General features: G+C 41.8%; 1 protein-coding gene across 5 annotated transcripts in view; it reads right to left on the minus strand.

Moving 5' to 3' along the window:
- The window catches only part of Sh3d19 (SH3 domain containing 19), a 150,128-nt gene that overhangs the window by 43,010 nt on the left and 80,358 nt on the right, over positions 1-26,760 (minus strand). For 3 of the 5 annotated variants that reach the window (XM_074041276.1, XM_074041275.1, XM_074041277.1), the window contains exons 3-5: positions 5,843-5,883; positions 2,061-2,100; positions 537-579 (exon numbers count right to left, since the gene is read on the minus strand). In XM_074041276.1, coding sequence (XP_073897377.1) covers positions 537-579; positions 2,061-2,076 — 59 coding nt within the window. In that variant the 5' untranslated portion in view covers positions 2,077-2,100; positions 5,843-5,883. The remainder of the gene's footprint in view (positions 1-536; positions 580-2,060; positions 2,101-5,842; positions 5,884-26,760) is intronic. The other 2 variants (XM_020155318.2, XM_074041274.1) reach the window with 1 other exon arrangement.

Genomic DNA, 26,760 nt, shown 5'->3' on the forward strand with positions numbered 1-26,760 from the left:
TATTCACCATTTATCTATCTGTCCACCCTTCCATCCTGTTGTCCATCCATTCTACCATCTGTTTGTCCATTGGGCCTTTCTTCTATCTACCCAGCTACCTGCCCCTTCTTCCTTCTTCCCAACCAATTATCCACTGTTACCCATCCAGCCTGCCTCTCTTTTGTTTTTTATTTTAAATCCTTATAATCAGCTTTCTAGTCTGTCAAACATCCATTTATGTAGGCAACATTTATTAAGTGCCTGTGAGGTGCAAGGTATTTCTGTGAGGCAGTTATGACAATGTTCTACATGGAGCAATTGCTTAATAAACATCCTGAAATCAGAGCTCAGCAAATAATTACAGTCACAAGAACATTTTCAGGCCTGTATCACTTCTTCTCTGAAGCATTCAAATTTAGAGATTAATTCAGAGATGTACTGATGAGGCAGAACACAGTAAAAAATGGAGCTTACAAAAGAGAAACCTTGAACGGATGCACACTTTTACCTCAATAATTAGAACAGATATAAACCCTCCATTGTAAATATAACCGTACCTCCTATCTCGGTGAAGTTCACTCTGAATAGAAGTCCGAGAAGCTAGAGAAGAAAGAATAAACTGGTATAGTGAAAAATTTGTACATTCAATAAAGACTTAAACTTTTATAGAGCATACAGTCAGGAAGGTTAATTTATACTGGACGCCATACAGAATGTATGAATTTTAACATCTCTAAGTAGAGAAGTAAATCAAAATGATCTTTGTAAATGGTTAATTATGATTACAAGCTAAAATTGTGTAAGAAAATACAGACTTCACAAATACCTTCTGTGGTTCTGAAAATAATTGGGAGAATGAACAGAGAAAAGGAGAAAGCTACTAAGTATAAATTGCACAGAAGCAGCGCTAGAATGAGAAAAAAGACTCATGGGAAGAAAAAAATTAAATATTCTCATCTATATCACTGTACTTTGTGATATTTGTGTGGAAGTGATCAATTGTCACCTACTTTCTGGCTTTCCTGGCATTTTACAATCTTTAAGTAGTTTTATTAATTAAGTGACTAATAAATGTAAAGATGTTCAAGTGACTTTCTTTTTGTGATACTGGGATTTGAACTCAGGGCCTCACCCTTGCTAGGCAGGGGCTCTAACACTTGAGTCACTTCACCAGTCCTGTTTTTGTAATGGATTTTTTAAAGACAGGGTCTTGGGAACTATTTACTAGGAGCTGGTTTTGAATTGTGATTCTCCTGCTCTCTGCTCCTGAGTAGCTATCGAATGACTTGTCAACGTGGTCACATGACATTGTCTATGAAGTACTGACTTTTCCTTCACATCTCAAACCCAAAGGGCTTAACAGTTTAATTTTTTCCCAAATTTTATTTTTTAAAGGCCTATCAAGTCTTAATTAGACAATATGGAACACATCACACATGGAGTCAGCTTTTTTTTGTAATAGAGAGCATTGTCTCTATTTTTAAGGAGCACTTTGTAAAGATCCCTTGGTGTGGCAGGGGGTGGGGGGGTGTCTTCAAGAATTCTACCATAAAGATTTGTGCAAAGGGGAATCTGATTCGGATCTAAACTCTAGCATAGAGTTGCTTCTCTATGCTGCTTTTTCACTACTCCTGACTTGAAGAGGGGATGCTGGAAATTTCTGCTTCTCTCTGAACAAGGCAGCTGCGAAGGCTGGCAGAGGTGGGTGTGGAGGTGGAGGTGGAGGTGGGTATGAAATTGATGGTGGGTTGGAGCTGTGACAGCTGAACCTGTGCTGGGCTGGCAAAGCAAGCCTCTAACCCATGGGCCTCAACTGGGAGGACGCCGATACCCATGGCACCGGCTGGCTTGACTGACTGCTACCTCCTCATCAGGAGCTAAGCCAATCTGGGTACATTTTGTCTACCGGAGCACAGGAGAGACAGGTCAGAGCTCTGCACAGTGCATCTGATTGGTAAGAAGCTTTCAGTAAGTCAGAGGCTCACCCAGGAGTGACAGAAATCATACCACCACCACCCCTAAAGCTGGCATCAGCAGGCATAGCACTTGTAAAAGGCTTTGTGTTATTGTCACACACGTACCTCTTCCACGGGGCATTTTGCTGTGTACTACTCATGAGTGCTAAAGGAGAAAAACATGGGGTTATAGAAGAGGAAAAGGACAGAGCGAGAACCCAGCTGCCCATGTTTGCAAGGACTTCAGGGGCAAGACTGTCTTGCTATGCCACTGTTTCCCCACTTAGAAGGAAGAGAAAAGTTGAGGAGCCAGAGTCAGAGGGTAAGGAAACACGGAGTCACAAAGACTGGCCTGTGCAGACCTGATCATTCACACATACCACCACAGCCCAAAAATCTGCTGGTAGTTTTTAACAACAGTGAGAAAAAAAAGAGAAAAAAATCTAAAACCCATTTTGGCAGAATCAGTTTGCTCCTTTATTAAATCGATTTTGAAGAGTGAATAATACTCAGAAGGTAATTTAATAATTGACTTATATTCTCTTAAATCAGTGGCTTTTAACTTGATTCTGATCAGAGGTCACTAATAATGGGTCCCCTCAGCCCTGGCAGCAGAGTGGTACTGTCACACTCAGTGCTACAGAGCAGAATGAGATGAGGGCTCACGGCTGTGCGTGCAGAGCCCCTCTCTGCACCCTTTGACAATCTCTGCTTTCGCCTCCCCCTCTCTGATTTTTTTTCCACATTTACCTTCCACGAAATCACTTTTCTCTCTTAGTCCTCATAAAACAGCTGTTGCTGTTGAACAAGTCTACCAGCTCACCACACTTCAGATTTTCATGTGGTATCTCACACTCTTTCTGCCAGCTTCTCAACTCCCCACTTACACATGTCACCTCATTTCCCAGGCTACACAGCAAATGTTGCCAGGAGAATCGAATTTGTCATCAACCCATACAGACCAACGTGTCCCATTTGCCCCTCTGCCACCAGCAGCTTGTCTCTCCTGCAGTTTGGATCTAAGCCACAGAATAAAGGCAGTGCTTCAGTTTAAGTGTCATTACTGGTGTCACTGCACTAGTTCAAGTGGTTACATTGTAAGGACAAAGCATGCTGGGCTTTTATAAAAGCGTTGAGCTGTAGGTCTGAAATAGTAACACCAGTAAAGACTGCTTCCGTGTTCCAGCGGGATGCTAACCCTGGGAAGAGCCCCAGAGGAGGAGCCTGAGATAAGAGGTCAAGTGAATTATCCCAAGGTCACCCACTGGGGTGAGCTGGGGGGTTTGTTTCTTGCAACACTTTAGCTCCTTGTCCAGTTTGATGCTGGTCCTGATTCTAAATCGTTCAAAATTATAGATCAGAAGAAACCAACACAGAGATGGATTATTATATTGCACTAGGACCATCTTATGGGTGCAAATCCCAATATTAAGAAACTCATTGATTACATTTGCTGGGAGAGGGGCTGAGCAGATGTGTCTGATGTGATAGCAGGAACATCTGTGGAGCAGAAAGCTCTGTGGTCTTGACATCTAGAAGTTGAGGCTCACATCCCAGCTCTGCCCCGTGAAGCCATTTTGCTTCTCTGGACTCAGTTTCCCTCTGGCTGTAAAATGGTGTTAATGCAACCACACAGAGAGTGTTATTTTAAACACATAAGGCAGTTTCTGACTTACAGGGAATCAATATTAGCTAAATCTGCATACCAGGGAATATTTTTCTCTTAAAAACGTAAGGAAAGGAAGAATATGAAATTCTAGATATATCTAATTAGGACACATCAAAAAAAAAAAAAAACAAACCTAGTAAAAATATTTAGGGTTCATAAGAACGAATGCAAAAAAAAAAAACAAAAACAGGACCCCATGACTGACTGGAACTAGAACTTTTATGAAGGAATTTGAAATGCAATCAGTTGCAGAAAACTGCATGATGACTGATGACCGAGTCTAACATTTTAATGAGCTGGCGAAGATAAAAATTATTTACAACGTTTTCTTAAAGAACAGGCAAAAAGGGGAAAAGAGCTTAGCACAATTATTCCTGATTCTGTGTTGACAAAACATGATGAGAAATTCTGTTTGGCCTTCTTAACTCATGCCAGGAATAAATACAAACAAGTATTTTCTGAATGTTTGTGAAGTGACTGATATGCAAGAATGAAGGGGAGCTGGCTTGGTCAGAAAACACACCCATGAGCTGCGTCTAGGAGAGGGCTCCCGCTTGTCTTGCCTCCTCCTTCCTCCCTGGCCAGGGCTCTGGGGTACCAATTTCCTCTTCTGCATCCCAGGCTGTGTCCATTCACTGCAACCCCGCCACCCAGGAACGTCCTCAGCTTCCTCCTCACCAGCTGATGAACAGGCTCATCTCATAGTCAACCCCAGCTGTCCTACTCCACAAATGCCATTCAGTGTTCAGAGGGCTGCGTGGCCTCTGACTCAACGTCCTACTGCAAGTGCTCTCTCAAAAGTGTCTGCTGGCCTCCCCGGGCCCATTCTCAGCCGCCCTTGCTTGGCCTTGCTGTGGCTCACACATTCCTTCCAATCTCCTTCTTTGACCTCTAATACACATTTGTCCTCTGGTTTGTCAATTCCTCTGACCACTCGTTTTCAGCCTGGTCCAGAGGCTCAGGGTAAGTGAGCTCCATCCTGAGCATCACGGGAAGCCAGGTACAGAACATGGTCCCTGACAAAACCCTGACATCCGAGCAAACAGGAAGTAAAGGCCAGGACAAAGGCAGAGCCTGCAGACAGCACTCAGTGGAAGGCCCTTCTTCTTCTGCAGGTCGGGTTACTGGGTCATGAGCCTGTTGTGTTGTTGTCTCTTAATGACATAGCTTGATGACCTCAGACATCATAAGATTCTGTCCCTTGTCACCTCTATCCTGTACACTTCATCCCTAAATGTTTAGCTACTTCCAAGAATTTGCCCATAGCCTTGACTATCCCAAATTACATTTCCAGCCAGGAAATTTCTTGCTGAAATTCTAGCTCCTAATTTTCTATTTAAATTCCCTCCCTGTCCCTCCTATGTCCTTGACCCCACCCTGAGGGTTCCAAGGCAAGTAGAGCATCACCAAGTTTTCACTTTAATATCTGACTTCCCCTAATCCTCCCCATACAAAGATAATTTACCAACAAACGAAAGAAATGGAGTGAAGACACATGCATCTTTTTTGAGATGGCTACCTCATAAAATTTCCACTGGAATGGTTCAAATGCATGTACTTCGTGACCTGTGGCTATCTTAAATTCATACTAAACGTTACAAACCATGTTTCTAAAAATAGGTTATCTGCTCTTCAGTGTGGTGACCATAGCTCAAATGATGAGAAAAACATTTAAAATCCCATTTTTATTTTTTTCTATAATTTTTTTTCTATAATTCATGTTCTACTTGAAAAAAGGATCCTTCCAGAGCCTTTCATTCAAAAGAGACTTAAGATCCTGTGCCCAAAGCAAATTTAAAGCTTTAACCAAGAAGTAAAGACACAAAATATAAATATGTCATTTGGAAGGGAATTTTCATAGAAGTTTGAGTCTCTCTTCACAGGCATTTGTATAGCTTAAGAGAACGGGCTTTAATATTTCTTAAATCCATCAAATGTCTTTAACTATACAAAATGGTTCTATAAAATTCTGTCAGATCACAAATACCAACTACATGGCCTGATTTGATTCTGAGATGGTTTCATTCTTTAAGAGAAAGGTCTTATTTTGAACAACTGGCTTATCAACAAACGAAAGTTGAAAAACTAGCTGTTTGTCTGAAATGCTTTATTACAAGAACAGAACAAGCTGTTCTTGTGAGGTTCTTTAGAGAGTCATCAATACACTCTTCCTAGAAATCTAAACCATCATTTAAAATTATCACAGAGTAAAACCCAGAGCAGGAAGAAACAAACTTACATCTCTTGATTACTGCTCTGATGGATGACAAGGGTCCTTGGCTAGAAAAAGAAAGAAAGAGAACATATTACACATTCGTCAATCCCTGTGAAGACAGGTTATTCATAACGCCAGGTCGTTTCTAGGACTCAACGTGGTGCCAAGCATCCGATCAGTTATGTTAGTTACTGGCCTATCCTCTTCACAAGACAAAAATTAAAAAAAATTTAAGCTGCCTTTTATGTGATGATGTTTTATGGGAACTGAGGAGGCTGGTGTTGTTTCTCTGTAGTGTGAATAAAATTTTGCCTTAAAAACTGATTTCACAGAAACCTACACAGCACGTCTTCCAGTCAGCACGTCACTCAGAAGAGCTCCTTACAGCTGTTCTGCACTTGACGTTGAAATTTCTGTCTCCTCACAACAGATCTAAAACTTCAGATTAAGCTTTGAAAGGTTGCCACTTAACAATAAAGCAATCTGCTTGCTTGTGAGTCCTGTGTATTGACTCTGGCTGTGACCTGGGACAAGTCACAACCCATCCTGAGCCTCATTTTACTCATTGGCCAAGACATTCTAGCTACAAAGGCATATGCTACTTGTTTATATATAAACATATATATATATATATATGTATATATATATATATACTGCGCCAGCCCTTGTCTCTTTATTTATTTATTTTGTCTTTCTTCAAATCAGTTGTACTAATTTCTTTTGGAACCATTTGGATAAAAAGTTTAATGAAATGATTTAGGAGGAAAAAAAGACCTTCTTGTTTATAAAATTCTTCACTGTTTTCTGAATGCTCTTTAAAAATTTAGACTTAATTTTAAGTTTCTGTTCTTTTAAGATTTATGTGGTTTCTTACCTAGATAAGCCAAAACTTCAAGAAAACACAAAAACCTATCAGCACATGTTAAGGGAGGACTACCTTAAGAACTCACTTGCTATGGTTTGAACATGCACTCCTAAAACACATTTGCTACCCATTCAACCCCCAGTGGACTGGCGTTAGGAGGAGGGCCCTGCCCGGTGATTAGGCCATAGGGACTAATGGAGTTGCACTGGTACCACAGGCACAGCTCATCAGAAAAGGGACTTCAGTCCGAGCTGACTCTCTCTGCCTCCTGTCCTTTGCCCTCTGTCAACAAGAAAGGCTGGCCAGACGCCAGTCCCTCACCCTTGGACTACCCAGCCTCCAGAACCTTGAGCCAACAAATTCCTGTTCATGATGGTGGCTTACCCAGCCTGTGGCGAGCTGTAATGGACAGGAGACAACACTTTACTTCTTTCAGATGGAAAAAAAAATGAAGCTCTAGGAGCTCTCTGACACCAAGAAGCAAGAACTGTGATATAAAGATGTCACTATTTCCAGCAAAATGGACTTTTTTTTTATTAATTGCTTTTTCAGCACTGGGGTGTAAACTCAGGGTCTCACACTTGCTAGGCAGGCTCTCTAGCAAGCCACCTGCGCCAGGCCTCCAGCAAAACTGATTTTTAAGGGTGTTCTTTAAAGATTTTCTATAAAACAACTACCTTGAAAAAAAAAAAAGAATTCATATAAGGTAAAATAGAAGTAACAGCCCTAAAAAGCAAATAGGTTCAGGAGAAACTTCTCGATACAACACTGGAGAGGCTCTGCGTGTTGACATCCTATGTTGACTCAGATGCAGTGATTATAAGAGTCAAAAACGAGGGCTGGGGGGTGGCTCAGAGGCAGAGCGCTTGCCTGGCATGTGCAAGGCCCTGGGTTTGAACCCTGGCACCGGGGGTGGAGAGGGTGGGGAGAAGAAACAGATCCCCATGAGTACGGAGAAGCAGGGCCCGGCAGAAGGCTGCTAGTGCTATGTGCTAGTGCCTTGTTCACTAACAATGACTTGGGGGTGCCATTTCTAATCAGAACCACCTTTGTCACTGCTGTAGAAGAGTAAGGTGTCTGACTGGGGTGGAACCTGGAGGTATTTGGGTTGGACTGTGTCCTTGTCCACAAAGATATTGAAGTCTTTACCCCTTGTATCTCAGCATGTGACTTAATTGGAAATAGGGTCATTACGGATTTAATAGGATAAGATAAGGTCAGACTGGAGTAGGATTAACCCAATCCAATATGCCTGGTTCTTGGAAGACAGCCACGTGAAGACAGAGGTACACAGGGAGAGTACCATGTGGTGACAAAGACCAGAGTGATGTCACTGTAAGCCAATAAATGTCAAAGATCGCTGGTGAACCTCAGAAGCTAAGAAGCGAGGGAGGATTCACCTATGAATTTCAGAGGGAGGGTGCCCTATGGACATGCTGATTCCAGACTTCTAGGCTCCAAAACTGTGAGACAATAAATTTCTGTTGTTTTAAGTCACCCAGTTTGGGGTATTTTGTTACCATAGCTTAAAAAGTAACACAGCTTGAGTACTCTAATCTGCAAATCCCAAACCCAAACTTTCTGAGTGCTGACATGACATTCAATAAGTTTTGAATTTTGGGGACATTTTGGATTTTGGAATTTTGGATTAGGGGTGCCCCACTGGTAAAGTGTATGCAGATATTCCAAAATCGGAGCCACTTCTGCTCCCGAGTGTTTCAGATAAGGGATACCCACCCTTCTAGAGTGCAGAGTAGACAGCTGTGCACTCTGTTGGGTTTTTGCTACCTCACATGTCAGTTAAACGCTGGGGAAGGGCATGCTGTAGATCTTGACTGAGATCAGCTGAGTTCTCTAACTTCTGTATTAAGGCTAACTATAGAAGCAAATCAACCACTAACTTACGTCTAGAAAAGAATTTTCCAGCCTGGGCGCCTGTGGCTCGTGCCTGTAATCCTGGCTACTTGGAAGGTTGAGATCTGGAGGATTGAGTTTTGAGGCCAGCCCAGGCAAATAGTTCTCAAGACCCCCATCTTCAAAATAACCAGAGCAAAATGGACTGGAGGTGTGGCTCAAGTGGTAGAGCACCTGCTTTGTGAGTGCAAAGCCCTGAGTTCAAACCCCAGTTCACTTCCCACCGAAGAAAAGTGGAAGTAGAAAAGAATTTTCCAAACTCTAAAGTCCTCTTCAAGTATTCGGTTCATGTCTAGCACATGTTGTTCTTGAGGGCTAAAATAATCAGCTGCACCAAAAAATGACACGTAACATCCTGTCCAGTAGTAAAAAACAAAGGCACTCTACCAGGCTCTGGCTCAAACCTATTGGCGTGACCAAAAGTGACCTTCAGGTCATTAATGTGTCATTTCAATCTTGTTGTAATTGCAGATCCTCCTCTCCCCCTCCACCCCACTGGCTATTTTTTCATGGGAAATCCCATATGCAGAATGACTCTTGAAAGGGTTGTGACTCTTTTACAACTTTCATGTCAGTCACTCCCATGTCAGGCTGGGCCTGGTGGGGGGACTTGGCCCTTCAAGCCCCTTACTCTTTAATAAAAGCCTGGGATGGGGGGAGTGAAAGTAATTGTTGTTTGGATCTTTCCTTCTTAGATGACACACTTTCACATCAGAAAGCATCCTTCTAATCTAATATACTTAACTATTCTTAGTAAACTCTGAAAAAAGAAAGTTCTCCTTTTCAGGCTGGCAGTGCTTCATGGTGGGAAAATACAAGAGGTGCCTGCAGTGGAATACACAGTGAGGCAGTCCTGGGAGAGGCTGGCATGGCCTCCGGTTGGGTGGCACATCCACCTTCTGTATGGCGGGTGCAGCTGTGGATGTGGACACCGTGGGTTTGGAGCCGACCTTCTCTCTCTTTCTGAAGAGCACAGACTGTAGGTGGAAGCAGGTCTTACAGTGCACTTCAGCATTGGGTCTTGTTTTAGCTGGGGACCTTCAGGAAGGACAGCCACTGCAGGTTGCCTGATGTGGCTCCGTGACCATAGACCAAAGTGGGGACAGTAGAGGTTGCTGGCCCGGAGGGCTGTGGTGGAGGCATCAGGATGTACATGGACAATCCTGGTTCTGCTACCTGCTCAAGGGTGACTGTGCAAACTGCTTACTTCTGCAAGGCCTCACGGATAAGAGCAGGGAAAACTTATTGCTCTCTTGTCGAGAAGAAGGAGAGCTATCTGTGAAACACGTCACACAGGTCCTGGAGCAAGCGTGTGCTCACAAACGCGACCTGCTGTCCTCACCTTTCATGTCTGCTCATAATTTTAGCACTGTCCCCAAACATCTCACAGCACACACGACCCTCCACAGGTTCCCACTTTGGAGCTGGTATCATCCAGATGGCAGGCCTAAATATTTGGGTTATATTTTCAAAAGCTTTTTATGTCTTTAAATTAATTTTACTTCCCTCTGGTTTCTGCTGTCACCACCCCACCAAAAAAAAAAAAAAAAACCCCAGATGATTCCATCCTGAACATAAAGGCTTTTGCTGGCCCTTGAAGAGCTTTTGCCTTGAAGAGCTTTTTGTCTTTAAGGATGTATGGCTGTCCCTCCTATCAGTGCCCTTGCTCTAGGTGAGGCAGATAAAATCCCTCCTACATGAGATTGTCAAAGACCCTTCCAAGAGGGAATGAAAGTTCACGGGGAATAATGGCTCTCAGATCCTGATGGGGAGAGCAAAGTGTTGGGGTCAAGGCAGAAATGCCTCAGGTCTAGTCGCCTGACGATTTACCTTCCCTGAGAACTGTGGGGGCTTCTATCCTTTTCCACTCCCCACAGTGACCCCATCTCAGGCTTTGCCATATGGCTCTTTACCAGCGCACTTGTACATAACCTGAGCGATTAAGAAGGTGTCTTTAAGAAAGAAATTGCATTTTATGAGTTTTTTTTTTAAACTTAATGACATGGATTTCTGTGATGGAGATGAGAATGGCTTATTATTATGTTTCAAACCACTCGATTCTTTTTACAAATGAGGAAACTGAGGCTGAGGTTAGGCGTCTTGCCTGGGGTTACACAGCTGGTAAGTGGCAGATATGAATTCACTGAGTCTTGAATACACCATGGAATTCTGTAATTCAGGTGCAGGTGGAGGGGTTAAAGTTTCTGGATGTTCCATATATGTAGGCAGTGTACCCTCAATCATAAAGTGGATCAAAAGTTTTCCCACTGGAATTCCATGCAAGACTGCAGATGCACAAGAAAACAAAAAAATCACAAAGTACCACATTTTTATAGCTCTGGGGTTTGAACTAGGACCTCATGTTTGGTAGGCAGGTGCTCTATAGCTTGAGCCATTCTGCCAGCCTAAGCAGGACATTTTGATGCTGAAGAAAACCACCATGGCTAAGGAAAACCAACCTCTATTTGGATCATGCTTTACTTCTCATAATAAAAGTTTTTTTTTTTTTATTCAGACAGGGTCTCTTGATATAGCCCAGGCTGGTCTAGAACTCAAGATCCTTCTGCCTCAGCCTCCTGAGGTATGCACCAAAATAAAAGTTTATAAATATATATATTATATATATATACATAACTTTTAAAGTGACAAGCTTGTTTCTAAACTCAAACACACACACTTTTCTTTACAAAGTAGTAATTGGACTTGGTGGGTTTGGTTTGTTTGATACACAATTCAGAACAATGTCTACAGGTGCTTGTTGTCACTAACACATCTATTTTGGGGGCCCCTTTGAGTGCAGAAGCAACTGAGTGTGTTGTTTTTTGCAAAAAACATTTTTTTTGCAAACAAACAAATAAACAAACTTGCATCAAAGGGAAAGAGCCTACCACTGCAGTAGTACTCAGTAAAGCGAGTGGCTTCACAGAGAGCTCAGCTAATGTGGTCCAGGAGTGGGACTGTGTGGTCAAGGTCACAACCCAGTGAACAGAAAGTTTTTCTTCTTGGCTGGCAGAGTGGTTCAAGTGGTAGAGTGCCTTGCCTAGCAAGTGCCAGGCCCTGAGTTCAACACCCAGTCACATACACACACACACACACACACACACACACACACACACACACACACACGTCTAATTCTTCTTGTACCATCTTCCCTAAAGGCTGTCAATGCCGAGATTCATCCCCATTTTCTAGCAGAAGGGTTTAGCCGAGATAGTGTGATTTCTGTAGGCTGGAGGAGGTAGGAATTCTCTCTCATCCATCCAACACTCTCTCAAGGAGAAAGCCAAATATTGCAACTACATTTCTATTTCTAGTGCCACAGAGGAAGCAGAGAAGGTATATGTCAGGCTTGGCTGACACCCGAAGAAGGCGTAGGAGGAAGGCTGTGAAATACAGGGCCAGGGTAAGAGCTGAGCATGGTGTGAGCATAGCCTATGGAGGCATCAAGGTCAGAGATAAGGAGGGCTTGGAACTCAAATGCCACACCAAGAGATAAGTGGGAACATGCTAGAAAGGACCAGCCAAGTTAAACACTAAGAATCCCTGAGTCAGAGAGATGGGAGGAAAATGTTTCAAAAGCAAGTTACAACTTGCTTGGCACTAATCTTGGAACAAACATTACTAACTAGCTGGTCCACCTGTGCCAGGAATGGTTTGTGACTGGGCCTGCCTTTTTTAAAGAGGCCATGGAGAAAGCCTGAAGTGTTGGTATACTGTATATTGTGGATTGTGGGTAGATTCACCTTCTCAGAAACAAAATATATGGGTGCTAGGATTGACATGGACTCAATGAGTAGTGTGGGAAAGGGAAAATAAAAGTAAGAAGAGGTGGTAGAAATTTCTGGAAGTGTGGGAAAGGCACTGGAAAAGGCAGGTGTGTCTTCTTCATGCATTTGTTCATTTATGGAGTTCCCACTATGCACTTGGCACTGTGTCACAAACTGAGGGCACCAATACCACTGACATATAATCTCCACTCTCACAGTGCACGTGGTCTTGTCAATGAGGCAACAAATAAAGAAATGTGAAAATGTCATGCAAGGTTAAGTTGGAGTTCAGCTGAGTGTCTAAATCCCACTCTGGGTCTTCCCATCTACTGCACAGTGATTAGCAGCATGTTCTCCCTTACTAGAGATGTGCAGCAAAATAATCCAGCGGTGGCAACCAAACATGTCCCCTCTGTTGAGAGCCAGAGTCAGTGGCAGCCCACAGAGACAAAGGACCAATGTGGATGGAAGGAAGCTTGCTCCCCCACTTCTGATCATCGAGCCAACTTGATGGCAGCCATAGAGGGTAAAACTGAGGGAGGGTGTGAGGGAATAAGAGAAAAGTTGGGAGGAAGAGAGGAGAGAAGGAAAAGAACTTTCTAGCATGAATAATGGTTTTAGAAAATTGGTACCATGACAATGTCAGGAAGAGAAATAAGCCTTTCCATGAAAGACCATAGAAAGTCAGTCATGCCATGAAAGCCACCTGTACAAGAACAAGTCAGAAAGTAAGGTAAGGTATACGTTACCTTACTTTTAACAACAATACTTATTATTTTTTGTTTGTGGTGCTGGGAATTGAACGTCATGCCTGCTAAACGGGTGCTCTACCACTGAGCTATATCGCCAGTCCATAAAGATACTTTTAAAAATATATATTAATTAAACAAATAATGGGTCTCACGCTGACATTTTAAGATATGCATAAAATGTACTTTGACTATTCTTACAACCTTCCTCCACATCCCCCCTCCTGATACTTATTTCTTGAGTACAATAAAACAAAAGCCTGTGAGTTGCTACGTAACAGAAAAAATATCACCACGTGTGACTTTATAACCGGGTCTTAGACCAACCCTGATTGATTGGCTTCCCCAAACAGAAAGCACTAGAGTTACCGAATAGCCTGTGTTGCTACCTTGCATGCATATTGGACATAATTTGTGTCACCCTGTGTTAACTGCTAGATTAAAGCAATCTATTAGGTATTGGATGGAAGAAAGTACTGGTCAATAAATTATATTTTGTTAGAGACAAATGTGAATAGTGTCTAAATTAATAGCACCATCACATACAGAGAACCGAATATTAAGATGAAAGAGGAAAAAGCATAGTTATTTAAAATGAGTAAAACAAAATATCTTAAAATTCCAAAACTCTGACAAGCTCCAAGAGTGAGAGAACAAAGATTTGCAAAGAAAGATTATTGAGAGGGGCACGAGGAATGGATTCAGCAACCCACAAGTGCTCCACCACTGAGCGACGCCCCAGCTGCATGGAACGGCTTTTGCTAAAGTTAAAAACTATAACGAAGCCACAAAGAATTTCTAATTTGTTCTCTGAAATCTTTAGGGACAGTTACCTAAAGGTGAGTTCTGAGTTCACTCACCTTCTCATCACTATTACCAGACTAGGTTTAATCATTAAGACTGATAAACACAAGTCAGGAATGGTGGCTCATGCCTGTAATCTGAGCTACTTGGGAGGTTTGCAGTTCAAGGCCAGCCTGGGCAAAAAAGTTAGACTTCCATCTCAATTAGTAGCTGGTTGTGGTGGCATGCACCTGTGGTCCCAGGCATGTGGGAAGCACAACTAGGAGGATCTCAGCCCAGGCAAGCCTAGGCAAAAACTTGAGGCCCTATCCCAAAAATAGCTACAGCCACCCCCCAAAAAAAGGCTGGGGGCATGGCTCAAGTGGTGGACAGCCTGCCTAGCAAGCACAGGGCTCTGAATTCAAACCACATTGCTGCAAATAAATAAACTGAAATTTAAAAAATAAAGATTGATAATATGACATCATATTTCATCAGGTACCCTTCTACATCGTCTCTTTCACGGAGAAGCAAATCATACAAATAACCATTATCCACACATTTAGAGGACAAATGAAGCTAAGACATGTTCCCATGAGTCACATTAGTAACACACCACATATTCTAAAATCACAAGGTGAAGTGCGGGGAGTGGGTACAGAAAAGTTAGGAGGATGCACGGAGTGCTGACCCAGGATGCGTGGCAGTGACGGAAGGGCACAGAATGGGGCAGCTGGGGACCCGTCACGCTCCCACTGGTGCCAGTCTACACACTCGCTGTAACTGGTCCTTACCTAGAACGTGAGGACATTGGGCCTGTCTTTTGGCTGGTTGCTAGGACTGCAGGAAAACAGTGTATCACGGACATGGGCACAGATTAGACTCAAAAAATATTAGTTACATTTCCTACTGTATGATCCCAAACATGAATTTTTGTAGATCATCAGAAATGAGGCTGAAATTTTTAGAGCTATCCGACCACACCATTTGGGATGACCAAGAGCTATCATAACCCTACCTTATAAATTCAGATATTTTGCATCCCAGTTGAAATAATAATAATAATTTTTTTTGGCAGTACTGGGGTTTGAATTCTGGGCCTTACACTTTCTAGGCAGAAGCTCTACCACTTGAGCCACTTTGCCAGCCCTTTCTTTGTGTTTGTGTTGAGTATTTTCGAGATAGGATCTCATGAATTATTTGCCCATGCTGGCCTCAAACCATAATCCTCCTGATCTCTGCCTCTGGAGTAGCTAGGATGACAGGTGTGAGCCACTGGTGCCCAGCCCAGTTGGAATCATTATTCATACATCCAACCATTCTGAGTTTCACAACGCAAGCTTCTCATATACCTAATCTCTTAGGAATTAGAGCAGACACAAGGCTGCGAGAACAAACCAAACCTACAAGGTTTTGTGATGAGTTCTGATCCCTGTAGGAACCACAGGCCTCTGTTCTTTTAGGTCACCCTTCCCAGGATGCTTTGCACAAAATGACTCTGGAGATTTAGTTTCCGATTTCCTTAAGTGTATTAAAAAAGAATTTCATAAAAAGTTCAAAGATTGTGGCTGAGACTTTCAACCGTGCCACTTGTAAGTACAGCGCACAGAAAGGTGGAGTATGCCGCGCTCTTTCCCAGCTCTTTAACCAGTTCATCTTCACGCATGTGTGCCTTGACTCCCTAATTAGCCTCCAAGCTTCTGAAGGAGAATAACATCTTCTGATTTTTCTAGTGCGGCTCAGTGGGACTGAATCATGTGCTCAGTGGACTAACGTGAACTCATCCCACTCATGGAGAGAAAGAAATGTCATTTAAATTCTAGCAGGGACTCCATCCACAGTCTACTCCGTAAGCAAATCCTCAGGAATCATTTTGCTGCTGGTTTTGTTTTCAAGTCCCAGTTATGTCTTGTGTGCACATCTAGCCAAGTGTCTGGGTCTCATGTTTAAAAATAGGTATTTTTCTCTGGGCAGGGTGGCATATGCCTGTAATCCCAGCACTAGGGATGCGGAAGCAGAAGGATGGTAAGTTCGAGGGCAGCCTAGGCTACATAAAGAAGTCCTGTCTCAAAAAACCCGAAAGCTGGGGATGTAGCTCAGAGAATTTCGGAATGCTGGTGACATTTACCGTGACAAAGTGCTTCATGAAGCACTTAACCTGGCAACAGATACAGTGATGTAAGTGTCGGCTCACAGAATTTCAGGGTGATTCTTATTTTTCATCATAGGCTGTGTTTGGCGTCTGTCTGTTCACAAGGAATGACTGGTTGTTCCCAACCAAAGAGAACAAATGGTCACCGATGAGCTGCTGATTTCAAGCCATGTGTGGGGTACAATAGCAGCTGTCAGAGGGGTAACATCACGTGGTGTGGAGCAGGCAGCCGTGGTTTGAGAGGCAGTGAGGTGTAATGTCAAGTCAGCACTTGAGGAAAGTGTCATTTACAGTGACATGTGCAAGGTGGTACTCATCTCTTCACATGGGGACAGAGGAAGGCCAGGAACTATGGGCCTGATCTGTAACTGTGCCCAGTAAACACCTATTGAATGAACCAAGGAATGAAATAACCAGACAACCTACAATGATCTATGGGTAGTTGATACAGAAAACCTAAAAAGAGGCCTACAGAGCATCTGCTTGCACGTACCAGGGCCTGGGTTAGATCCTCGGCACCAAAGAAAGAGAAACAGAAAAGAAAACCGAAAAAGATGAGAAGGCGTAAAATCCAATCCTCTCCTTTCTAGCTGTGTAGGAATAAAGTGGAATTGAATTTTATGATAGGAGTTATTTATCGGGAAAAGGTACAAAAAGGACAGCATAGTTTTAGAGTGTCTATTGTGAGCCACGAAAAAAGTAGGGGGTATTTGACAAATACACAGCAGTGCAGAGGCTGATTCTGCAAACTTTTGTCTTATTAGCTTATAATTTCTGATTTTTTTTTAATGTTTTTACATGGTTTTCATAAATGTCATTTTTTCCCCCTGCTTTGTAGTCCAGACTGGTCTTGAACTCGTGATCCTCCTGCCTCAGCCTGCTGGGATAATAGGCCTGCACCACCTCTCATTTTTCTTAATAAGTGAATATTTCCAGTGTCCCACCAAAGGTTACATTGACTTGAATTACCAATAACATGGGAGGATATCTGTTTCACTGCTCCTTACCATCACAGGACAATAATATTTCAAGTAAATTATACTGGTGGGGAGAAGTGTCTTTTTAACAGTTTTAATATGTACTTCAAAAACTTACAGTGTTAGCTTTTTCAAGATTGAAATAGCAGATCAGTATCTCTTCTGGTGAATTTTTCGTTATTCCTTTTATTTATGAAAGTCTTTGCAGTTTGAATGAACTTTAGAAATCAGAAACATGTTTGTCCATCGTTTATTGTGTAGAGTGGGATTTTTTTCTCACTGTATTTGTTTAATGTTATATAGCTATATAATCAGATATATTCCTCCTTTGCTTTATTTTGAGTTTTAAAGGTTATCTGCACACCAGAATTAAAATTGACATACGGTGTACAGTGCATATAAGTTAATTTTTTCCTAATTGTTAATTGGTTACTCTAGAAAGTGTATTAATGATCCTTAACTTCAGTTGATTTGGTGTGCTCTCTTTATCAAATGTTAGCTGGGATCTGTTTCTGGGATTTTATTTAGTGGATCCTGGTTATTGCCATGCCATTTTTTAAAATTGGCAGTACTGGGGTTTAAACTTAGGGTCTTTCGCTAGGTAGAAAGCACTCTACCAAAGCCATGCCTCCAGCTCCCGTTTGACATCTTCTAGTATTTGTTTCATCGCATTTTTTTTTTAATTCTCTGCATTTTCTTCTGTCCACTTCCTTATTCTCTGGATGAGTTTTAAAACTGTTTTGTCTGTTTCTTATCTTCTCCCCTGGTGAGGGCCTCAGGAGGTGCTGGCTCAATTGTCTTGGCTTCTAAGGCCCCCACAGCACACGTGTTAGCCGGAGGAACCTGGTCAGACACAGGTCATCAGAACAAGGAGCTAGGACTGGAGGTGTGGCTCAAGTGGTAGAGCGGCTACTTTGTAAGCATGGAGTCCTGAGTTCAAACCCCAGTCCCACCACCACCACCACCACCAAGGGACTAAGGTGAGTATATATTTTTTTAAGCAGAAGATAATTGTGCACTTCACTGTTAAGAGTAAATTTTAATTTTCAACCAAGAAATTTCTGTTTTTGTGATTCTAGTCACTATACTGCATGCCAAAGGGATGAAACCAGCTAGGGTGTGGTCCTGCCCCGTGAGAGGCCTACAGATAAGTGTGGCCTGGCAACTTGTATTTCTCAAAATTTGGACTTTCATACTCTTTTACATTGTATCAGAGGATTTTTGCATATTATTTTCATCGGACTATAAACTCCTCAGGCTGTATACATGTTGGAATGATGTTGCAAATGAATCTTAAATTTAAAAAAATGATTATAAATTATAAATATATATTATATACACTTATATAAAATATATTATATGTACTTAGGTGTGGTCTATAAAAATATATATATACTTAGGTGTGGCCTAAGTGGTTGAGTGCTTCCTAGCAAGTACAAGGCCCTGAGTTCTAATTCCAGTACTGTATATATGTACAGCGTGTCTATGTGTGTATATACATAGATACATGTATGCTGTAGAATAAATAGCAATGATATACATACACACATGAGTATATATGCAGTAATAATATAAACACATATATAGTTACAGCGAGTTTTTAAAAATTAAGGCAAGTTTAAAAGTCTTCTTGACATGCCACATCCATGCCATAAAATACCTGTGTAAAGAACAAACCTCTTCAAAGCAGCTGACTCATCCAGCTGCACCCTATTTAACAATGACTTAAAAAAAAAGAAAAAAGTAGCAAACCCACTCTTGCCTAAAACCTGTCCTGGTTTCTAAACCCACACGCAATGCAATGGCAGAATCCTTTTGGATACTTCTTTGTGGAATTCAGGGAAACCCTGGTATAAACCTGAGACAGACACAAGACTGGCAAGAGAAATTAGGACACAGGAAACTTGGTGGGAATTCGGGAGTCACAAGGTCATAGCAAAGAAGGAAAAATCGAGGGCTGATGTCTCCTCCAGAACAGTCCATCCTCAAAGAGTCCTAACACCCACCAGACAAGAACCAAGCACCCAGGAAAAGCTATCTCTGTGCAAGGAGGAAAAACACTCAGGGAGAAAAGAGGAGGGAAAAGGTTTTCCTTACACACTAGCTTCGAACCTACCTAGAAGGGCCTGTTTACAGTGTTTGTGCCTTTGCTAAACTTATACTGAACGCTGAAAGTCTGCCTGTTCTCATCAGAACACGGGATTATTTTTCTCTTCTCTTGGGCAGAAAGGTCAGAACAGTAGATTACCTCCTACACTTCTACTGCAAACTCAGAGGCATCCTGGTAGTATGTTTCATGTCAGATGTAACAAAAAGTTTTTAACTCTAAATTTCCAGTTACAGCTTTTAGTCACTTTTCTACTTCCTGGCGCATGAACAAATCTAACACCTTTTAAATAGCTGGAGATGAAGGCTATTGTTGTGGAGTCGCTGAAAAATCAAAGGGACATATTTGTAGATGTCCCTGTGACTAACAAATTGAATTCTGGGGAGAAGGAGATAAGAAGGATGGGAGGAGGAAAATAGGAACAGAGTCCATGTACAACCTGGTAAATGTGTGAAGGACCGATTACTTCCTAGGGTTGTAATCAGTGCAGACCAATATATTTGGTCTTCATTTGACATTATTCCTTGCTTTATTTGAAACACTCAGTTGAAATCTAGATGAGAACTGTGTAGCATAGGTCTCTGGTGTCTACTGATTCAGTAACAAAACTCAAAGTTCCAGAAGCAGCTATTTGAAGCTGGGTGCTGGTGACTCACGCCTGTAATCCTAGCTCAGGAGGCAGAGATCAGGAGGATTGCAGTTTGAAATCAGCCCAGGCAAATAGTTCGCAAGACCCTAACTCGAAAAACCCATCACAAAAACAGGGCTGGTGGAAAGGCTCAAGGTGAAGGCCCTGAGTTCAAGCCCTAGTACCACACACACACACACACACACACAAAGCAGTTATTTGGAACTGGGCTAGCAACAAAGTACGTTCCAAACCAAGGGGGGTATGCATGCATGTAGACATTTGGGGTGATGCTTCAACTTTACCATGTGACATTGTTCCAATGAGACCAAAGTCACCTCAATTCACCAGTGCGACATTCTCCTATAAAACCCCTTCTATTAGTAAAAAGCATACAGGAGTCAGTGGTTTAGTAAAAGGCAGTAGAGAAAGAAATAAGGTGAGAAACATGGAATCATGTTCTCCATTCTTTATGAGATTCAAATAAAACTGCCATGAGGCATTGAGAGTTTGTCAATTTTAAGTTCAAAACTAAATACATATTTTAAGCATCTGAACACAATCAAAATATTAATTAACTGATACGTCCAAAAATTTAGGAAGAAAGTAGGTCAGTTTAAAACTCAGACTTTATATGAAATAGTGAGGCAGATACAGTTTTTTTTAAATGCTAACTTAAAATGTCATTAATAAAAAACGCATGTTGGTATGCCTGTAATCCCAGCACTGGAAGGCTGATGCAGGAAGATTGTGAGTTGCAGACCAGCCTGGGCTACTTAGTAAGATCTTGTCAAAAACAAAAAACAAAAAACAAAAAACCTTCATTTAAAAAAAAAAAAAGACCATGACATTTTCTCACACCAAATAACTTTTAAAAATAACTTTTAGATTTATTTATTTATTTAGCAATAATGGAGCAATAACTACATATAAAATAACTATATATCTAAAACCAAGTCAATGTAATTTCACATGTAAAAGGCCTTGACAAGACCTTTAGTTTACTAAGAAAAACAAGTCCATTAAAAAAACAAACCTCACTGAACCAAGTCCTTCAAAAATAATCACTTCTTAAAAGAGTTGGTGTCAGAAGCTAGAGGCCTTGACTGAGAATGTAAATGAAACGAGGAAAACAGCTGAGTTCATTCGAACAACACAAGCATTTGTTCTCCTCCGGGAATTGCGACAGAAACTTGAACCATGTGTAGGCACAGAACTTTTACGCAAATATTTAGAAATGTCTCCATTACACAGCAGGACTAGTGGCCCTCCCACCAGCTAACTTCTATTTTTTACAAAGCCACTGGAAAACTTTTCCACTGGAAACCAGAAACACATTTGGTAGCTAAAGAATGTTAAAGTCATTTAAATCATGACTACCAGTAGGCACATGAAATTACCCAAGAGGAATAGGAATTTCTGGATTTGAGAGCCCACAGAAAAGCAAGCTTTAGGACCCCACCCTGTACAGACATTTAGGCTCATTAAGACGGTAGGTACTGAGCCCAAACCAGGAGTTCCGCCTTTTCAGGATATTTTAAAAGTGTCAAAAAGAAACAAAAGGAGGAAAATAAGAAGATGCACAAGAGAAATCCAGGAGAGGATGGCAGACATGGGGTCTGGCCAAACACAGGACCTGAACACAGGACCCGATATTGTGAAGTGCACAGCAAGGTTTCAGGGCCGTCAAGGTGAAGACTCTGCCTGGATTGGTACCTGCTTTAAAATACTGGCCTGCCACACTGGAGGTGCTCCATTCAGCCACTCTCACCGAGTGCCACAGGGAAACGGGCTGAGTACGGTGTGTGCCAGAGTGTGTGCAGTGTGTGCAGGACCTGTGATACTGAAATCCACTCTGTAAGGCAGATAAATACTGAATATCCAATCTTGTTTTTTCAATTTTACTTTAAAAATTCATATATTTTTCTATGGTCTGAATGTTCATGTCATCAAAATTTACTATATTAGCCAGGCACCGGTGGCACGTGCCTGTAATCCTAGCTACTCAGGAGGCAGAGGTCAGGAGGATGGCAGTTCAGTTCGAAGCCACCCTGGCAAATAGTTTGAGACCCTACCTTGAAAAAACCCATCACAAAAATGGGCTGGTGGAGTGGCTCAACGTATAGGCCCTGAGTTCAAACCTCAGTATCACATAAAAAAAAAAAAGAAAATTATATTGAAATCCTAGTCCCCAAGACAATGGTAACAGGAGGTAGGCCTTTGGGCTATGATTAGGTCATGAGGGCAGAGCCCTCATACAAAAGTCCCCAGAGGTCCCTTAATGTGTCTGCCATGTGAGGACACAGTGGGACAGTGCTGTATGTGAATGAGGAAGTGGATCCTCACCAGAACCCACTGGCACCTTGATTTTGAACTTCCTAGCCTTGGGAATTATTTTTTTTTTGCATTCAAAATTGACCTTTCTTTTTTTATTATCATATTATTATTGTGTTGGGGGCACATTGTGACATTTACAAAAGTTCTTACAAAATACCGTAATTGAATTTACCCCCTCCATCACTTTCCTTTATCCTCTATTCCTGGAATTGTTTCAACAGGTTAATACTGGCTCAAACGCATCATGCAGGACTGGGAGGACGGCTCAGAACACAGCATAAGGCCCTGGGTTTTATCCAGCACTGGGGAGAAAAGCATACACACACACACACACACACACACACACACACACACACACACACACGCATTTACATTTACTCACATGGGTATACATTGTGCCACCCTTCCCCCCTCCAGGCAGAACCTGTTCTGCCCTCATTCTCTGATTTTGTTGAAGAGAAAACATAAGGGATAATAAGAAAAACATAGCATTTTTTTGCCAGTTTGAGATAAAGATAGCTATGTAGAGAGATCCCTAGTATTGCTTGCATGCACTTGTGTATTGCAACCCACATTGGCTCATCTCTGCCAGACCTCTTCGCTATTCCCACAGTGGCCTCTGCCAGTTTAAGATTATTTTATTAGCTCCTCTACAGTGGGCACATCAACCACTTTCAAGTTTTAGGTTCCCTTCCCTTTCCCTACTCCACCCATGCAAGGTCTCCCCTTGGTGTGTGACCCATGCCCAATAATATAACTGTATTTATTTTAGGTGTAAAGATTGCATATGAGGGAGAACATACAATTTTTGGTCTTCTGAGCCTGGCTAACCTCACTCAGAAAGATGTTCTCCAGTTCCATCCATTTACCTGCAAATGACAAGATTTCATTCTTCTTCATGGCTGCATAAAATTCCATTGTGTATAGATACCACATTTTCTTAATCCATTCGTCAGTGCTGGGGCATCTTGGCTGTTTCCATAACTTGGCTATTGTGAATAGTGCTGCAATAGTCATGGGTGTGCAGGTGCCTCTGGAATAACATGGGTCACACTCCTCTGGGTATATCCCTAGGAGTGGGATTGCTGGATCGTATGGTAGATCTATGTTTAGATTTTTAAGAAGCCTACATACTGTTTTCCATAGTGGTTGCATTAGCTTACATTCCCTCCAGCAGTGTATGAGGGTTCCTTTTTCCCCTGCATCCTCACCAACATTTGTTGTTGTTGGTGTTCCTGATAGTAGCCTTATATATACACAGATCAAAAACCAATAAAATAAAAGGAGAAAAGAATGCTTATAAAGCAACAGGTACAGCAGGTAAGAAAAGTGAGAGAGGCCAAAGCAAGAATAATGCCAGTTATTAGAACTGGAGACCTGGCTCAGTGATTCTCCCCTCCCCCTAGGACATTTTTGGCAGTGTTGGCAACACATTGGCTGGCACATTTGAACTATTATCTGAATCAGCCACAAAGCTGTTCATGACATTGATGAGTAGAAACTCTGACAATCATTAATACAAATAAAAATATCAACTAATATTCATATTGGTTCCTGAACACAGAACAGCGTGCCTGCACACGCCCAGAATGTTAACAGTAGCTGTCTTCCAGGTAGCAAGAATCATTCCTATTTCGAAGTTCAATATTACTTTGAAAGTACGGCTATTTAAAAAAAAAAGTTGTCTGTCTGTCTTCCTGTTCTTCCATGTATCTTCATGCATTCATTTCAGTCAGTCATTCACACCCCAGAGAGGATCATGACCTAATAAGCAATTAGCATGGAGACATTCTTATGGTAACATAGCCATTGGTCACGGGGGAGGGGGAAGGGGAAGGAAGGTCTTCGGTGCAACTGGAAGTTCAAATGAACACTGGACTGACATCAGGCCAAGATGTCACTACAAACGCCAGCTGGCAGTTTGAGGAGGGACTTGGGCTTTGGGGGCACAAAGAGGCAAACATCACTCACCGATCCTTGCCTGCACAGTCATGCTCTCAAGCATCTACTTCTTGTTCTTTTTTACTTGTTTTCTATTTTTAAAGTCTGACTATTCTTTATGCTCTTTGTTTTATTTTATTTGAATTGGCATTTGTGATGAGCTCTACATTTCTGATATTATTTTGTAATGATGTTAAACATCTGTGGGTGTTTCTATGTTGCCTAATCTGTATTAAAATGGCCTGCTTTATTAAAAAATATTGTCTGCTTACTTCTCTCTCATCTATACTGAACTTCAAGCTCTCTGAAGCAAGGGCTCATCCCTTAACTTTTGTTCCCAGTTCCCAGGAAAGTTCCTGGGACACAGAAGACCTTAGGGAATAATATTACTTTAAAGAATAATTGCTTTAAGAATTCTACATGTTTTTTGCGGTACTGGGGTTTGAACTCAGGGCCTCACACTTGCTAGGCAGGCGCTGTACCATTTGAGTCACTCTGCCAGTCCCCAAAATTCTACATTTATGTTGATTTAATTTGATCATTAACGTCTGTATTTTTATTTTATGTCAGAGCAGTAGGGTGGGGGAATGAGATCATTTTCTCTCCGCAAGCTGTTTCACGTCGCATACATGCTGGAAGTGACTTTTGTTATTCATGTTAGGATTGGGGGGCTTTCACCCCTATAATGGCAAATACCTTTAACTTCAGCCTATTTCCATGAAGTAATTGATTTGCTGGTGGCTTAAATGCAATCTTAATTATTCAAAGGTCATGAATTTGACATGAACCAATTGATTTTTTTTGGTTTTGCCACAGCGAGTAATTAAAAAAAAAAGTCACAAATTATAAAGGCACTTGTGTTCATTATATAAACCTTGGAAAATAGTGAAGAAGGTATAGGACACATCATTCACAATCCTGAGCTGAGCAAAGTCACACTGTGGTTATAGGATGGCCTGCTAGACAGCAAATGTCATGGCCAGCCCACTGTTGGAGTGACAGAGCAACGGGGGCCTGACCAAACCCCCAAAACTGGTGTGATAATATTGCACATTTCACTTCCAGATAAACAATCCAACTGTTCAAACCGGGCCACCATTTCCAAGAGAGATAGATAGCTATTTCAATCCGAGGCAGGCCATGTCAGAGGAGATTTGGAATTCTGCTTAAAAGTTCTAGAAAGGGAAGGAGAGAAAGAGATAAAGGAGTAAGGAGAAGGTAACTGCTGATGGTGGGGTGGGATTCTAAGACTTGCTTCTGAGCTGTACTTTTGATTCCACCTCCTCCTTCTTCCCGCAGGCCACAGTCCTGACACAGAAGGTCTGAAGATGACTGAATTCCCACAGCGGGAGGACCAGCAAGGCCAGCTACACAAACTAGCCAACAGTGAACTGTAAATGCTTTGTGACATTACTGTCCCTCAGGGCATCAAAACCATGGTCAGAACTCAAATGACTTCTCAGGGTGCCATCACAAACAAACCAGGGCCAGGGGTCCAGCAGCCCATTCACAGGACATGCCATTTTGACTAGCTGCACTCACAGGCAGGATATTTGGTATTTTACCAAGAAAAGACAGATTAGTAAAAGGAAAAGCATTGCAGATGACAGGAAGACGGTCACCCCTTGGGAGGGTGGAAGGGAAACCAGGTGGAGTACAAATTTCTGCAGGTTCGTCTTCTTAGGGCTCCAAGTCTACTTCTATATAAATCACCTCAGTGCTTGCTTGGCAAATGTTTATCCCACACAAGGAATATTTGTTTTTGAATGTAAGTGAATTCCACTTTCAAATACATCACTGTGTAGACACTCTGATATGTCTGTTTGGTATCAAATTTGCATTCATCGATGATTCTTGGAGATGTTATTTTGAAGTCATTTATGTCATAGGCCCACATAAATGTAAGTCGTGTTTCTGCCTCAGTGTAGGTGGCACACTCTAAGAGAGATTTAAAAGATATCTTTTCTCCCTTCCTTTTCTTTTTTTTTAAAGTTTGGACAGGGTCTTGCTATTTAGCCCATGCTGGCCTCAAACTTGTGATCCTCTTGGCTCAGCCTCCCGTGAAAGCTATTTTCTTAACAATCAAAAATAACAGAGTGAGGGAGGGGGTGGGGGGAAGGGGGGAGTAATGACCCAATCATTGTATGCACATATGAATAAAGGAAATTAAAAAAAAAATAACAGAGTGAGACTGGGGGTGTAGCTCAGTGGTAGAGTGCATACTCAACATACACAAAGCCCTGAGTTAGATCCCTACAACCAAGAAAAAAAGAGAGTAGGGCTGAGCATGGTGGCTAACAGGTATAATTCCAGCTACTCAGGAGGTGGAGATCAGGAGGATCGATCGCTGCTCAAGGTTAGCCCAGGTAATTTAAGACTATCATCATTTTGGGGATATTTTCATAAAGTATGTCAAGAAGTGTATGCAAATAATATTTGGAAATTCATGGACCTAGTGGTATTTTGTGTTGTTTTAGAAAATCCCACATTTAAAAGTTTTTTTGGAGGGAGGCATCTTTTGTTGGTGAAAGAAGACAAAACAATGAAGGCTTTTGTTGCTTGCTGAGGCACAAATCTGGGGACACAGTCCATAGTACAAGAAAGACATTTTCCTCTTACACCATATACTATGTGGCAAGGACTTTGTCCATAATTACTTTAACCTACTGTTCTGCTCTGTTTTCTCACTACATCCATGGTGCCCTCATTCATGGAAATCAAT

This window comes from Castor canadensis, chromosome 9 (assembly GCF_047511655.1).
Source record: "Castor canadensis chromosome 9, mCasCan1.hap1v2, whole genome shotgun sequence".
Taxonomy (NCBI): Eukaryota; Metazoa; Chordata; class Mammalia; order Rodentia; family Castoridae; genus Castor; species Castor canadensis.